The sequence below is a fragment of the Amphiprion ocellaris genome, chromosome 22, assembly GCF_022539595.1.
Source record: "Amphiprion ocellaris isolate individual 3 ecotype Okinawa chromosome 22, ASM2253959v1, whole genome shotgun sequence".
NCBI lineage: Eukaryota > Metazoa > Chordata > Actinopteri > Pomacentridae > Amphiprion > Amphiprion ocellaris.
Window position 1 is genome coordinate 7744652 of NC_072787.1, and position 13890 is coordinate 7758541.

The 13890-nt window shown below is 40.3% G+C and overlaps 1 protein-coding gene across 3 annotated transcripts in view; it reads left to right on the plus strand.

The window, feature by feature from the left end:
* Nucleotides 1-210: 210 nt before the first annotated feature.
* Nucleotides 211-13890, plus strand: part of itgb1a (integrin, beta 1a) — a 29545-nt gene continuing 15865 nt past the window's right edge. For 2 of the 3 annotated variants that reach the window (XM_023262630.3, XM_023262631.3), the window contains exon 1: nucleotides 2261-2419. In XM_023262630.3, the coding sequence (XP_023118398.2) occupies nucleotides 2276-2419 (144 nt within the window). In that variant the 5' untranslated portion in view covers nucleotides 2261-2275. Of the gene's footprint in view, nucleotides 489-2260; nucleotides 2420-13890 lie in introns of those variants that run through there. The other variant, XM_023262632.3, reaches the window with a different exon arrangement.

Consider the following 13890-nt stretch of genomic DNA (forward strand, 5'->3'; position numbering starts at 1 on the left):
TAACCATTTGTAAGCTAAACATGATTAAATAACCTAGGCACAATATTTAAATTCAACAACTGTAAATATGCTACAACAGAATGTATTTTGGAGAGGCTTTAATTTATCCTTTAAAAGCGGGTTATATTTTGAAGGCTCTTACCGGAACAGCTGTGCTACAGTGTCTCCATCCTGCCTCCTCTGGTCCCCGCAGAGCAGCGGATCTCTGCGGCTCTGACTCTCCGCTGACCACACCGAGAGAAAGAGGTCCGCTCCGGCGCTGCTCGGATACTGTTTCCTCCTACAGACTCCGAACTGTTCCCACATTTGGTTTCGTTCACACTCACTGGAGACGTTTTCTCAGTGGAGGGAAGCTGAGGGGAATGAGCAGCAGGAGAAACCTGCCGTGACTTCAGGGAGGAGAGAGTGGCCCCGGTGCCAGCAGGGCAGATAGTTGGAGCGGCTCATCAGATCACAGCTAGCTTATTGCTGCTGGAGGAACAGCCGAGGTAAGCAGGCTAACTACTCGCTGCTGGTTGTATGTTGGTTTTATCCCAAACCAATTAAGTTTCACGGTGTTGCTGCTACATTTTAACGCGAGTTTTTCATGTTTACTGTACTGAGACTGGTGTGTGTCGCCTACTCGTGTGTTCTGTTACATGAAAGCTTTTTCTGCATATTAAAATGTATTGCAATTTGTATGTCCTCTCAAAAGTCACATTAATCACTGTCATGTGTTTAGATGGAGATGGAAGTTTCAAGCTTAAAACTGGGCTAATTTAAATGTGCAGTTTCTGTTGTGAAGTGATTTTTAACTATGGTGATAGAGGCGTATAGTTCAGTGTATGAACATGGCACATTATAGTGCATTGTTGTATAGTATGGTACAATTTCATGTAATATTGTATAGAATAGCACAGTATAGTACTTCACAGTGTAGTGTGGTATAGTACTTTGTAGTGTAACGTAGTATAGTACAGTATAGCATAGTGAAGTAAGATGGTGTAATATTGTATCACACATTGAAGTGTTGTATTGGATTGGATTATATAGTACAGTATAGTGCAGTATAGTACAGTACTTCATAGTGTAATGTAGTATAGTACTTTGTAGTGTAATATTGTATCGTATATTATAGTATGGTGTAGTGTAGTATAGTATAATGTCCTTTAGTATAATGTACTAGCATAATGAAGGACATTGTAGTATAGTATAGTACAATACAGTACATTATAGTATCATATAGCATAGTACATAGTACAGTGGAGTTTAGTATAATATAGAAAAGTATAGTGCGGTATTGTATAGTATAGTATAGTACAGTACAGTAGATTATAGTATCATACAGCATAGTATATAGTACAGTGGAGCTTAGTTTAGTATTGCATAGTACAGTACAATGTAGTATAGAATAGTACAGTGGAATTTTTTATAGTATACTCTAATATAATATACTATAGTATGCTATAGTATAGTATAGTACGATATAGTGTAGTATTTTACATTTTAGCAGAGCATTGTGTGTTGTGTGTGTGAGTGTACTACAGAGTCAGTATCAAACCACTGTACCATGTGGATATTGTGATAAGGCTGTTCATCCTTTCATCACTGCTGGAGCAGATGCAACAGGCTGTTGCTGCACCCCTCTTTGATGCAATGGTCATCTGAAAGACCCTCAACAAGTGATCTCACATGATTTATGTTATTACTCAGGGCTCACTTCACATTAGACAGCTCAGGGGAAGAGTCACGTTATAAGTTTAGAACTGCTGAAAGCATGAGTCACTGATATCTTCAAGAGACAAAGCTTCTGTAGCAAACAGAAACACAGCTATGGATATGTTGTGTGATTTCAGGCTGACGATTGGATTCATAAAACAGATATCAGGTTACATACGGTAGCTCTCTGACAGAACATCAGGAGCTTGCTGCTTGTTATTGCCCATGCAGGGGGTGATTGACAGCCTGCACAGCTTCCATTGATTGGATGAAGCAGAGATCCTGTTACCCTCACTACATCTGCAGGATGATGAAGGCCTTATAAATACAGCTGACCACGCTGACTCCACGGTGCAGATTCAGAGCCTAGGAGCTCCGTTTAATCAAGGAAATGGAAGCAGGAAGAGAGGCAAGGACAAAGGGACTGAGGGGATGTTGGAAAGATATGGAAGGCGAGGGGGGCGGAGGAAGGACAGTAGGGAGAGGAAGGGGGGAGGAAGGCTAATTGGGAAGGAGGGTAAATGTAGGATAGCGGGGGCGTTAAAGGACGGTAGCAGAGCCAGTAGCCACCAGCTGAATGGATGTGACCTCCGGTCCCTGGGGAGCAGCTGCTGCTACAGGGGCCCGGCTCCCACCTGATTTACGATGCCACTTACTCCACACACACAACAGTGAGCCACACCCAGGCCTTTCTTCTGGACAAGTGACGTTCCTCATGAATGTGAGTGTTTGTTTCTTTGTCGGTGAGTGACGTACACCTTATGTGCGAACTTGTCGCCTTGAGACGGAAGTGATGAATGTGCACTCTGTGGTTTGTGTGTGTGTGTGTGTGTGTGCGTGTGTGTGTGTGTGTGTGTGTGTGTGTGTGTGTGTGTGTGTGTGTGTGTGTGTGTGTGTGTGTGTGTGTGTGTGTGTGTGTGTGTGGTGTTCTGTCCCTTTAGGACAGAGGTGATGAATGTGTACAATTGCACTTTGCGACACATGCTTTGTGCTGTAGGGGAAGATCTCAGACTTAGACGTGTAAAATGGTACAGATAATCGCCTTTTACAGCCATTTGCCTCCCCTACATGCACACACACTCTTACCCTACCCTGAGTTTGAAAGCAGGCCTACAAGTGATGATCCCCGAAGAGCTGTTATCCATGATTTGTTAGGCAGTGACCTAAATTCCTGACCAGCAGGCACAAACTTCAGTCCCTCTTGCATCTTGACGGTTTCTCAAAACACATGGTGATTTGAAGTCAAGCTGAAATAAGGCAGCAATTTTGTATTTTCTCTACAAAATGATAACTTCCCTTGGTGCCTTTGTCCTTTATCATTCCTCTGGATATCATTTTTGGCACAGATTTGTCTATTTTTGCTGCTAAATTGTGGAGCGTGCCTTCCACTTGGTTTTGGTTTGTGACTCCAAGAGCAGTGTTCAACCAGATCCTTTGCCTTTGCTCTTTCCTGGCTGCTCCTCTGGGCTTTTTGTGGGGGTGCCTCCTGTTTCTATAAACAGCCTCCGAAACACCAGTTAGGAATGGCGTGGTTAAAGCTGACCTCTGTTTGCCAGGGTCTGCTGAGAAAATGAAGTTAGACATGTTAGTAGTAAATAGTAGCGGACTTTTCCAGAGTGTGAGCTCTGCCATGCTGTGTTTATTATTGTGACAGTGAAAGTTTAACTGTGAGGCTCTGTGAGTTGGGAAAGAAAAGTTTATGTGCCTTTCATTCACAACACTGCTCAGTTCAAGGATATGAGAGGGTTTGTGTGTCACTAAACACTGGCTTCTTTTTCATCAGTGCTTACAATAACAGAGCAGTAATCAAATAAATAGACATTGTACTGGAGGGGAAAATCGGGGCGGTGTGTCAGCCCTGAATACTTTGTACCAGCTGCTCGATAAGAGAGTGTAGGGAGGTGACAGGAAAAGGGTGGAGAGACATGGGTATGGCATGCAACAAGGATCCCAAGCTGAACTCGAACTTGATTTTGCACTTACATGGTCAGTGTCTTAAACCCGTCTGCCCACAAGACATGCAGAGATTTGTAGTTTTGTTTGCTTTTCACTTGATCCAAGAATATCTGAATTTATATTAGAATTTTTTGCCTTGTCTAGACTTTTTCCTTTAGGCAGAATCCTTGTTTGCTATTATTTAAAGCATTTAAGAACTTTGACTTTGGTGAAAAACCTCTGAGTTTTGGATAATGAATGAAGTTTCTTTGTCAGAAAACGTGTTTTTAGGGTTAGAGTTAGGGTTACAGTAACACTCGTCCTAAAAGTTAGGTATCAAAAGAGATATAATGCTGGTAAGTGTGCTGGGATTTCTTGTAACAAGGAAGTTTTTTTTACACATTTTCTATTCTGAGCTTGGAAATACCTTCACAATAGTATCAGACAATTTCTATGGTAGTTTTTAAGCCCTACTGTAATCAAAAGATATTTTTACAAAACTTTACCTTGATATTTACAACATTTAATTTTTGATATGAAGTATACACAGTTTTAAAGTCATTGTCTTAAATTTAGGTCACTGATAAGTCGCAGACAAAGGCATGTTGGGAGTGTAACTATTGCTAACTGCAGATTGTCTTCTCAAATAGTTAATTATTCATTGGGTCTATACAATAACCATTCCAAGTAACATCTTCAGGTGACTTGTTTTGTCCCAAGACAATGTCAAAGACCAAAAAGGTACATTATGCTTCCTCATAGCACAAAGACAACCAGCAAATACTCACTACTGAGAAGCTGAAGCTGTGGCACTGACAGTAATCAGTCAGGATATTTAGGTGATTATTTTTTAAAGGAGTATTTCATTTGCCTTTGGTATTTAAATAGTGCATTGTGATCTCTATTGCATCCAGTCAAGTAAATTGTCAACTCTTATTAACATTTATGAAATTGGTCTTGTTTAATCATTGACATTAGTATTTGTCTTCATAATTTTGGTCGTTTACCAAGCATTGATCACTACCAATGTTTCTGCCTTTTGCTCCATAAAACATAAAACCAGTACAATGTGAACTCTGTTCTCCTGGTTTGTGAATGTGGGCTGTCAGAAGCTGAAGTCTCAGGGGTATTAAGTGAGTCACCAGCCAGTTTCCAGTTCAGAGACACAATCACATTTTAGCACTGTAGCTTCATACGTAGTGCCTTCTTTAAGGTTACTCGTTAGTGTTGGGAAATTCAGTTTTTTTTTCTGTCAGATTCAGCCAATGCAATCATAGGCATCAAACAGTAGAAAATATCTGAGTCAACCTTATGGTGGAAAAGCTTTAACGCTACACTGATACTCTACCAATGCAAACATCTCAGAAAATAAATGTAATACCTAAACTTTTTCTTGTGAAGTGGCTAAAGAACCACTGTACAAGGGAAGTGGTTTAAGTTTGTTCCTCTACGTTATTACAAGATCCCACACCATCTGCTGTAGAAAAATATTTCTAAAATTTTGAGGAACTTTACAGAAGTAAGTGTAACAGATTGAACCAGACTAATGATGCAAGTCACTAGCAGCCTGTCAGGAAAATGATACCACACTCCAACAAAATGTAGGATAAACTAAGTTTAAAATGTACGCATTTATATTCAGTACCAGCTGTGCTGTTCAGGGACGTCAAGCTTAAAAGCTGTAGAGCAGGAAATGTACAAGCCCTTTACCAAAAGATTGTTGTTCTGATGGAGCAGTACAGCAGAGCTCAACTCGTTTAAGGACATGATGTTCAGTGAGTTGCCCCTAAAAAAAAGCTCTGAGAATTAAACATGACAGATATTCCTTTACTGTTCCCCTGAGAAAATACATGTAACTGCGGAGTGCTTCTGTTTGAGCTCTGCACAGCCTTCTCTCTCTTGGTAGCGGAAATAGAGGCACCTCCAGTTTCAGTGTGAAGTCTGCGGCCTAATGAAAGACATCTGAGTGTCATTAATGTGCCCGTGTTCGAGCATTAGGGCTTCTGCAGAAAGATGATGGAGGTGTGCACAGCTGGCCTATTGCAAGGTTAAAATCAGATTAAGAACAAACCTGACATACTGGAAAGTAACAGCAGTTTCCTCACAGTCTCTGTGACATGTTAGCTTCTGTTGGACAGCCTGTGTATTGTAGTTTGCTCTCTGTGTCCCTGTTTTCACATAAATGTGTGTTATGTGTCTGGTCTTCTCTGACTTCTCCCTTTGTACCAATATGAAGGCTGCATTTGAGTTTTTGAGTGAAATGTCTCAACAGCTATTAGATGATTGCCTTTAAACTTTGTGCAGACAATCTCCTCTGCCTTGAGACAGATTTTAACCTTTATATTTCAATTTTGAAAAGTTATATAGAGGACCTTAACCAACATGAGTCCTGATCATAACAACCAAATATGCCTTAATTTTTCACGGCTTTGTCCCTTTAAATGCTAGTTTGCTTAAATAGTACCATGGTTGGTTTTTTTCTGAAAAACAAAAAAAGAAACACAAAAAATTAATTATATCCCATGTAATAAGTGGCAAGTGGATTTTTTTTAACATCACTTTCTGTCAGCTATTAGTGATTAGCAACAATGATTCTGTGTAGCGTCAGACTTTTAAAAAAATCTTACTTAGGACCTTACTACCTTCATGATCCCTTAACTTTTCATTTAGCGCCACCATATATTCAAGCAATACCTGATGTTGGATGTTGACACATACATGTCCTCCTGTCAATTTGCCAGGTACATTCCTGGCTAATTACATCTTCCCTTTGACTTTGTAGGCAGTTGTGCTCTCTATAGAATTCAATCAGTCTCATTTAACATTGAATTTAAATGCCGACCTGAACCCGTGGACTTGACCTGTTTTCAGCAGATCCAGTTTGTCCCTCAGTAGCAGCTTTTCTGTTGGAACTATTAGCTCTGCAGGAATACTGTTTATTCTCATCTCCATCCCAACAGACTATTCATTAATCACTTCACAGCTGCAAATATTAGTCAGAGACTGCAGACTGCTGTCATGTATCCGAATGATTCCTCTCACTCTTTAAGCAGCACAGGTGCTGCACTAATTTTTGTAAATTGTCCCAGTGGATTATGATCAGTGTCTGCCATTTGTTAATTTCCAGCTAGGCCCTTTGGCTGTGTCGCTGGCATTGTTTGAGGCAGTTTCCGGGCTTGTTTAGCTTTTCCCAGAGCATAGATTACAGCGATGGCCTGGTTTATGTTCAGATCAGACACGCTTTATTCACAAAGACAATATGCTGCCGTTTTGGCAGCTCACAACTTTTTCAACTCTTTGTATCACAGCAGTGTAGTCCCATCTTTCTTTTCTCTCTGTCATTCTTTAGGTTCTTTTTCCCACTGAGCACCAAATATGTCATCTTCATGCCTTCAGTGGGGAGATTTGGCTAATTTCCAGGCTTCTTGAAGCAGGCTTCCTGTGTGATCAAGTTGAGCTTCCTGTGTTTCAGCAAAGGAAGGACAGACTCAGCAAAGACTGGGAGTTTGGAGAGGCTTACAGTATAACAGCTCCCAGCTCCACAGACTGAGCCCTGGGCTCACGTTGTCACAGCCAGGATACCCCCCAAGATTCCCAACATCGGCCTCCAGTTTTGCCTAGTGGTTGGTGGTGAGAACTCGATGCTCCTGCCTTCTCTAGGTCTACTTTTATAGGATCATTATAATCTTTAAAACAGATGGCTTGCTAAACATGTTTGGTTTTACAGATGCTTGGGCAGAGCTTACCCACCGTCAGGATACTGTCCCATACTTAGACAGCTACAGCATTTGATCAAAACTGACATGGAATGTAGCAATGTCACCACATACATAAACTAGACTAGCTGTAAATTGTTTATGTCTCAGTGGGATTGAGGCAGTTTTGTGAACCAGTTTTGATTTTGTGACTCCTGTGATTTAATGTCTTTTGGAGTGATTGCAGAGGACAGGTGGAGAGGACAAGTTAGAAATAGCTTGTTAACACAGCACAGTTATTTTCAACACAGAGATGAAGCTATGAATAGTGCTATGTACTTGGCCTTCTTCCAAGGGTTGTGGTTTTGCCTCAATTGTTTCTACTCAACTGCTGTGGGAGGACAAGATGTTATGAGACGTGATCCCTGTTCGATGAGAATGTATTTTGGGTGCAGAGAAGAAGCCATCTCTGCTTAAGTGTTATAGATTTTGCGACTGGAAAAGTTCAAAAGTCCTTCCGAGGCAGTATCCCTCCTCCAGAAGTGTATCTTTAGCCTCTGTCATACACAAGGGGAATGTTGGCAGGCTTCAAGACAACATATGTGGCTAAGTGTTTTGTGTGAAAAGCAGAGCAGAGACCAGCAACAGGCTCTCTGTTGAAATACTGATAAAACTGGAATTTAGGCTGTAGCTACTTTCCTCATTATTCTATTAAACTATCACATGTGCATAATTATGGGTCTCTAAGGAAATCATTTTGGAAAATGCTTTGAAACACCTGAAACACTTTTAACGCTCTCTATCCTGAATAAGAAAACATGGAGACTGCTTAGTCTTTGAACATTTAACACTTCAACAGCTTTTCTAATACAATGATGTGTCAGTTTAATCCATTGACAGTGGCACATTAGCAGTAAAACATTAGGACTGTACTTAAAAGTAACAGATTGATATATTCATTGGTTTTCAAGCCACAGTTTGGTATGTTTTTGGTTATGCATAGAAAACACATAAAAATGCGTAAAATAATATATTTTTCTGCTTATTATGAACAAAGGAAATATAGTGTTCATCGACTAATTCTTACTGCAACAGTTAAAGCACTTAAATGTTGCATTAGAAAGGACACAGAGCTGTTTCCTCTCAAGTATACAGTAAAACAAAAACAAAATCGATAGGCATCAGAAGGCATAGCAATTTGAGGAAGCTCCTCACCAAACTAAATGTCACATTCCAAGCAGTTTAGAACAGATACACCCCTACAAAACACATTGCTGAATTAAGAGGATGTGTCACTTCACTATTAAACATTGGTCATTCTGGCATTTAATATGGTAAAATTCTGCAGTGAAAACAATTAATTCCAATTGAATCACAATAGTCAGTTGACCAGTATTTTGCTTTTTGCATCTGCAAGACTGCAAGGGTCCACTAGGGTCTGCATGATAAGAATTTTGTCATCTCCCCAAGTCTGGAAAAGCTCACGTGGAAAAATCTGCAGACAGCCGCATGCAGCCAAAAATTTTGTCTGTGCAGACAGTCCACATAGCCACTACAAGGGCTGTAGCTCAGCAGTAGTGCACATGTGCTTAATACTTAAGCGCCTGCACATGTATGAGAATGTATCCTTCAAGCAGGCTAGAAAACAGTGTAATGTAAAACAACTGCAGATCCATGGTCTTGGCACCTGTCGCTGAGCACATTGACAAGGTACTATAAACCAGACATAACAAGTAAATTTACACTGTTGACCAATAGTCAACCACCTTGACAGTACTGATGCTTATGAGCTACAGAGTTGGAAAGAGCAGAAGCTATTATAGCTTATTACCTGTGTTGCACCATTTTTATGTAACCTTCAACAGTCACCCACTTGAATATGATTGTAAAAATATCTTTTGTACTTCTGCATATTCTCTACCGAATTTTACGTTGTTTGGAACCCCAAAAAGCCTCAGTAGTTTCTTGCCTTTTCTGTCACCTAAAGGGGCACAAATTTATCTCTTGAATAAACTGCGTACTTTCAGTGTTCCACTAGCAACTAAGATAATTAGCTAGTGCTAATTGATAGTTCATCAACTTGCGTTGCTCAGATGGCTACTCTGTTTGACTGTAGTCTACTACAGTAGTACAGCAGTAGTTGTGGCAACTAGTCCTGGAAGTAGTCATGTCATTATAGAGTCACATGTTTCACAAGCATGTCATATTCAGATGTGACTAGGGTTTTTTATTTGTCTTAATGTGTCTCAAACAACAGTGCTGTCTTGGCCATCGAACATACTCTGCTGTCGCTTCAGTGAGAAGGTTGACCATCAAAAACCCCCTGAAGTTTCTACCGGCCCTCTCTGTGAGCCTGTCATTCAGGGTGTGCATGAGACCATGCTGCATGCATGGGGTTATATGTCCCCCATGATTTTTCTCTAGCTAATGCTAAAAGCACAGTTGTACCAAGTTACTCATGTTAGCAGCATAACCTGTTGCTGTTTTGACTTCTATACCTATATGGAAGTTACACAGATATTACGTCACTATTATGCTGTAATTGTCACGCCAAGATGTAGTGCTTCAAAAATTGCACATCCTTGTGCAGTGTAATGTATCATTCAGTATGTGACATTTAAGACACCTCAACAATGTTACATTTTATATTTTACCTGTGATAGAATGGATAGTTTGATATCTACTGTTACAACTCAGACATTTTTCTTATTGTGAAAACAGAATAGATACTGATGTCACTGACACGTTCATGTATTTTCTTGAGACTAAATCTGATGTGATGAAAACTGACTTGGCATTCCTTATCCTTGCTCACTCACTTGCTCACTTGTTCCAGTCTTGCTGTTCAATTTTCACAGTTTTTTCCATTTCTAAAAGCTTCTTCTATTGAAGAATAGTATAAAAACTGGAGGACTTACACAATGTGGAAACTATGTTGACATTTCTAGTCACTTGTGCCTTCATCTCTATCATTTAGAGTATTTCTCTTTTTATGTCTTGTGTGGAAAATTCACATTGGAAACTAATATCAGTGTCTTAGGAGCAAAGAAGCACCAAAAGATTGAAGACATCAGCATCTGTCTCATTAGTATTATTTATCACACAGAGGCTCTTCTAGCAAAGAGGGTACGGTTAGTGGGAACACTTTAAGGATCAGACTCTCTGTCATGGTCTCAGAGGGCAGCCTGATTCATTGCTTTTGTCTGCAGCGAGAGGGTCCTCCGGATGGCGGTGGGAAGTGGTGGTGGGGGTGGACAGAGACACAGACGGACACTGTTTGGTATTCTCCTTCAGTTCTGTCGGGCGGCTTGTACGTCTCAGAGCTCAGACATGCTTCCCACTCTGCGTTGTTTGAAGGGTATGTGGAGTCAAAGGGGCCACTGGTTTGGCTCTACTCATGATAGAGGGAGTGAAGTGAGCAATTGTGTGGGCGAAATGAGGGAGTGTGGGAGAGAGAGAGAGAGAGTGAGGGAGAGATGAAGAAAATAAGGATGAGAAAGAGGGAGGATGGGGAGTGTAGGATGCCAAAGTTGTGCCACAGACAACAGAGTGAGTGAGTGAGTGAACACATCTTGGAATGTTTTAATGAAATATTCCCCAGAAACTCAAACTTTCACACTCTATAAAGTTAAGATACTTAAGTTACCAGAGCTATTTATATTCACTTAGCTGCCTTCACCAAATAAACTCATAAATATTCCATTTACAATAAAATGATAAAATAAAATCAACCAGATATTCTGTAATATGTAAATGGAGGAGGGAGGATTAGAAGAGACTGAAGGACTAACTCAGCATAAGCAAGGAAAGTCAGTGAGATCCTTTCCCTTGGATTTGAGGCTGCCCCTTTTCCCTCTGAGCTGTGCACCGCCCTTTCCTGTTTTTCCTTCTTTTCCATTCCTCCTTTTCATAGAGTTGAGAAGAACAGGCATTCTGAGTGAGGGAAGGACCAGGCCTTGTGCTACAAAGAGCACTGTGACTCTGAGCTGCCACCAGTTCTTTACTGCTGCACTGCATGCTTTAGTGTGTCTAGCTGCTTCTCTCCCTGACTCTGCTGGTCATTATTCATGGCACTGCTTGCTGAAGTAAGTGCTTCTAAGAACTTGCAAATGCAGCTCAAGTCAAAGGAAAGTAAATCCAGTCTTTCACTGCTCAGGTCTGTGTTGCTCAGTAAAACAGGGTGTTCGACACCACAGATTTTCACACAGAAACCTCCAAACCGCGTTTGGGTGGGCACCTTGGGAGCCTAAGTTAAATTCACCCGTGTTTAATATTATTATAACTTAGGGCGTTGAACAGATGCAATTTCATATGGTCTCTACCTACCTGCAGGTAGGTAATTTGAGCTTGCAGCTGTCTGCAGATATCAGACTGATGCCAAAAAACACAAACAGCAGGAGCAGATAAATTAGTGGGCAGAATCCTTGCATGGACTCATTAATTAATATGAGATTTTTTTCCACCATGTGGAAACACTGAAATAATAGCAACAAAGTGGAGATGGAGGTTGTGTGACCGAGCGTGTTACAAATCCAGTATCCCTGCATCATGGGTGTCACAGTTCACATTTCTCCAAAGTGCAGTAACAGTATTACAGGTTACTATCCTGGTCAGGCAGCAGAGTCTCTCAGGAATGCCTGAGAAGCTCAGCCCGTTTTAGTCACGCACCACAATGTCTGCCATACATCACCTTGTCCTGCCAACTGATAGACCTTTGGAAAACCCATAAAAACACTGGGCTGCCTTTGGTTGCAGTTCAGGTGTGTGTGACAAGGGAACAGACACAAAGAGTAAAATGTGCATGTATGTGTTTAAGGGAGAAGCAACAAGAAGCTAGGTAAACTGTTTTGTAAAAGTATAACCAGGGTTGGTTTGTCTTGCTGTAGTCAGGGAACTGTCGGGCATTTATCACTATTCTTAGGTTTTCTATCTACAAATCCATTAGAGCATTGTGGTTTTTTTGCAAACATCTCTGTAATGGTTCTCATCCCTCCCTTCCGCACATTACCAATTTAGATTCATATCTGTGTTGCATCAAAAATATCCAAGCTGTTTGTAAAAGTGTACTTATTGGAGAATGCACTTATCAAGCCTCATAACTCAACGGGACTATTATTTACAGTGATGTTACTCAGTGATTCAAGGCTATCTGTTCTTGGCATTATTTTACTTGTTCTGAAATGGTGTGTATGGTTACTGAGCATTGTGGTTCCTGGAACTCCCACAGAGGAGTGCAGTGTAAGGCCGTTGTCAGGGAGTTCTGGAAATATTGTTATTCCCAACTAAGCATGTATGACCACAACAAAACATGCATCAAACTTCCTTGTAAGTCAGAGCAGGTTGTCAAGAGTGCATTGTGGAGCCAGGAAGTCCGATTGTTGAATATCTGCACAGTTGTTGTTCCTGCAGATGCACTTATGAGATCACATCTGCAAAATAAAGTAAATAATATCTGATAGAAAACATGATTAAGGTCCCCCATCATAAATGATGACAAATTGAAGATATATTCTTGAGTGTGTGAACTGTGTCTGAACAATTTGGGGAAAATATGTAATTGTGATTTTTCAGACAGCTATGGTGATTACAATTTGCAAAACCATCAACGAGACAGAAGTGCAGCAATTTCAATTTGCTAATTTTATTATTTCCAATCGCAATTTCAATTTGAGACTGATTCATTGTTCAGGACTAGTGTGAAGGTTCGAGCGTGACCTTGGAAATATCAGAAAAGTTAAATCTATGTAGGTTTTTCCAGAGCTTTAAGCCATATATCACACCCCATATCCATGTTGTTTGTGTTCTTTTTTTAAAAAAAAACTTTTCTACTTTTTATATTTTACTTAACTTTATCATAGTGACCATGTTAGCCAAAACCACCTTCCTATGTTGAGAAGTTTTATTTATGACTGCTGAACTCTGATCCTTCGAGGGGCTCTTAAAGGCAGCATAACATCCTGCTCTTAGTCCTTTCTCGGGCTACTCTCTGACTTGAGCTCTATATTTTATTTTCGTTTTTACTAAGCATTCCTCGGTGTAGCTGCTAAGCTTCATGGGACTGAAGACAACATGGTTATTTTTCTAACTTGACACCTCACTGGAATTTTATTGCTGTAGTTTGCATTTGAATGATCCCCTGGAACTGCAAACCAGAGCTGAAGACAGAACTTCAGCAAGAATGAAAAGAAAATATCTGAGTGTGTGGTTTTGTGAGAAGAGGAATGTGAACTTAAATTCCTTCAGTTTAAGCTTGGTTTCCACTGAAATCAGTTGTTTATTATGCGTATCGACTGTCCTTAAACTTTATAAATAATGTAGCAATCTTTAACAATATATAAAACTGATTCATCTCTATTTTAACATACAGTTCTCTAATTTTCAGTTCTGTGCATAAAAATGTTGTGATTTCTTTATTCTTATAAAAGTCTAGTTTCAACAAGGCAGTGGTGATGGGGTGAGAGTGACAGAACCAGGTTAGATATGTTTTTTTATCTCGCATGGAAACACACACTACCCATGTACAGCACTGGAGATTCAAGCCAGATCTAATCTGGGGGGCTGC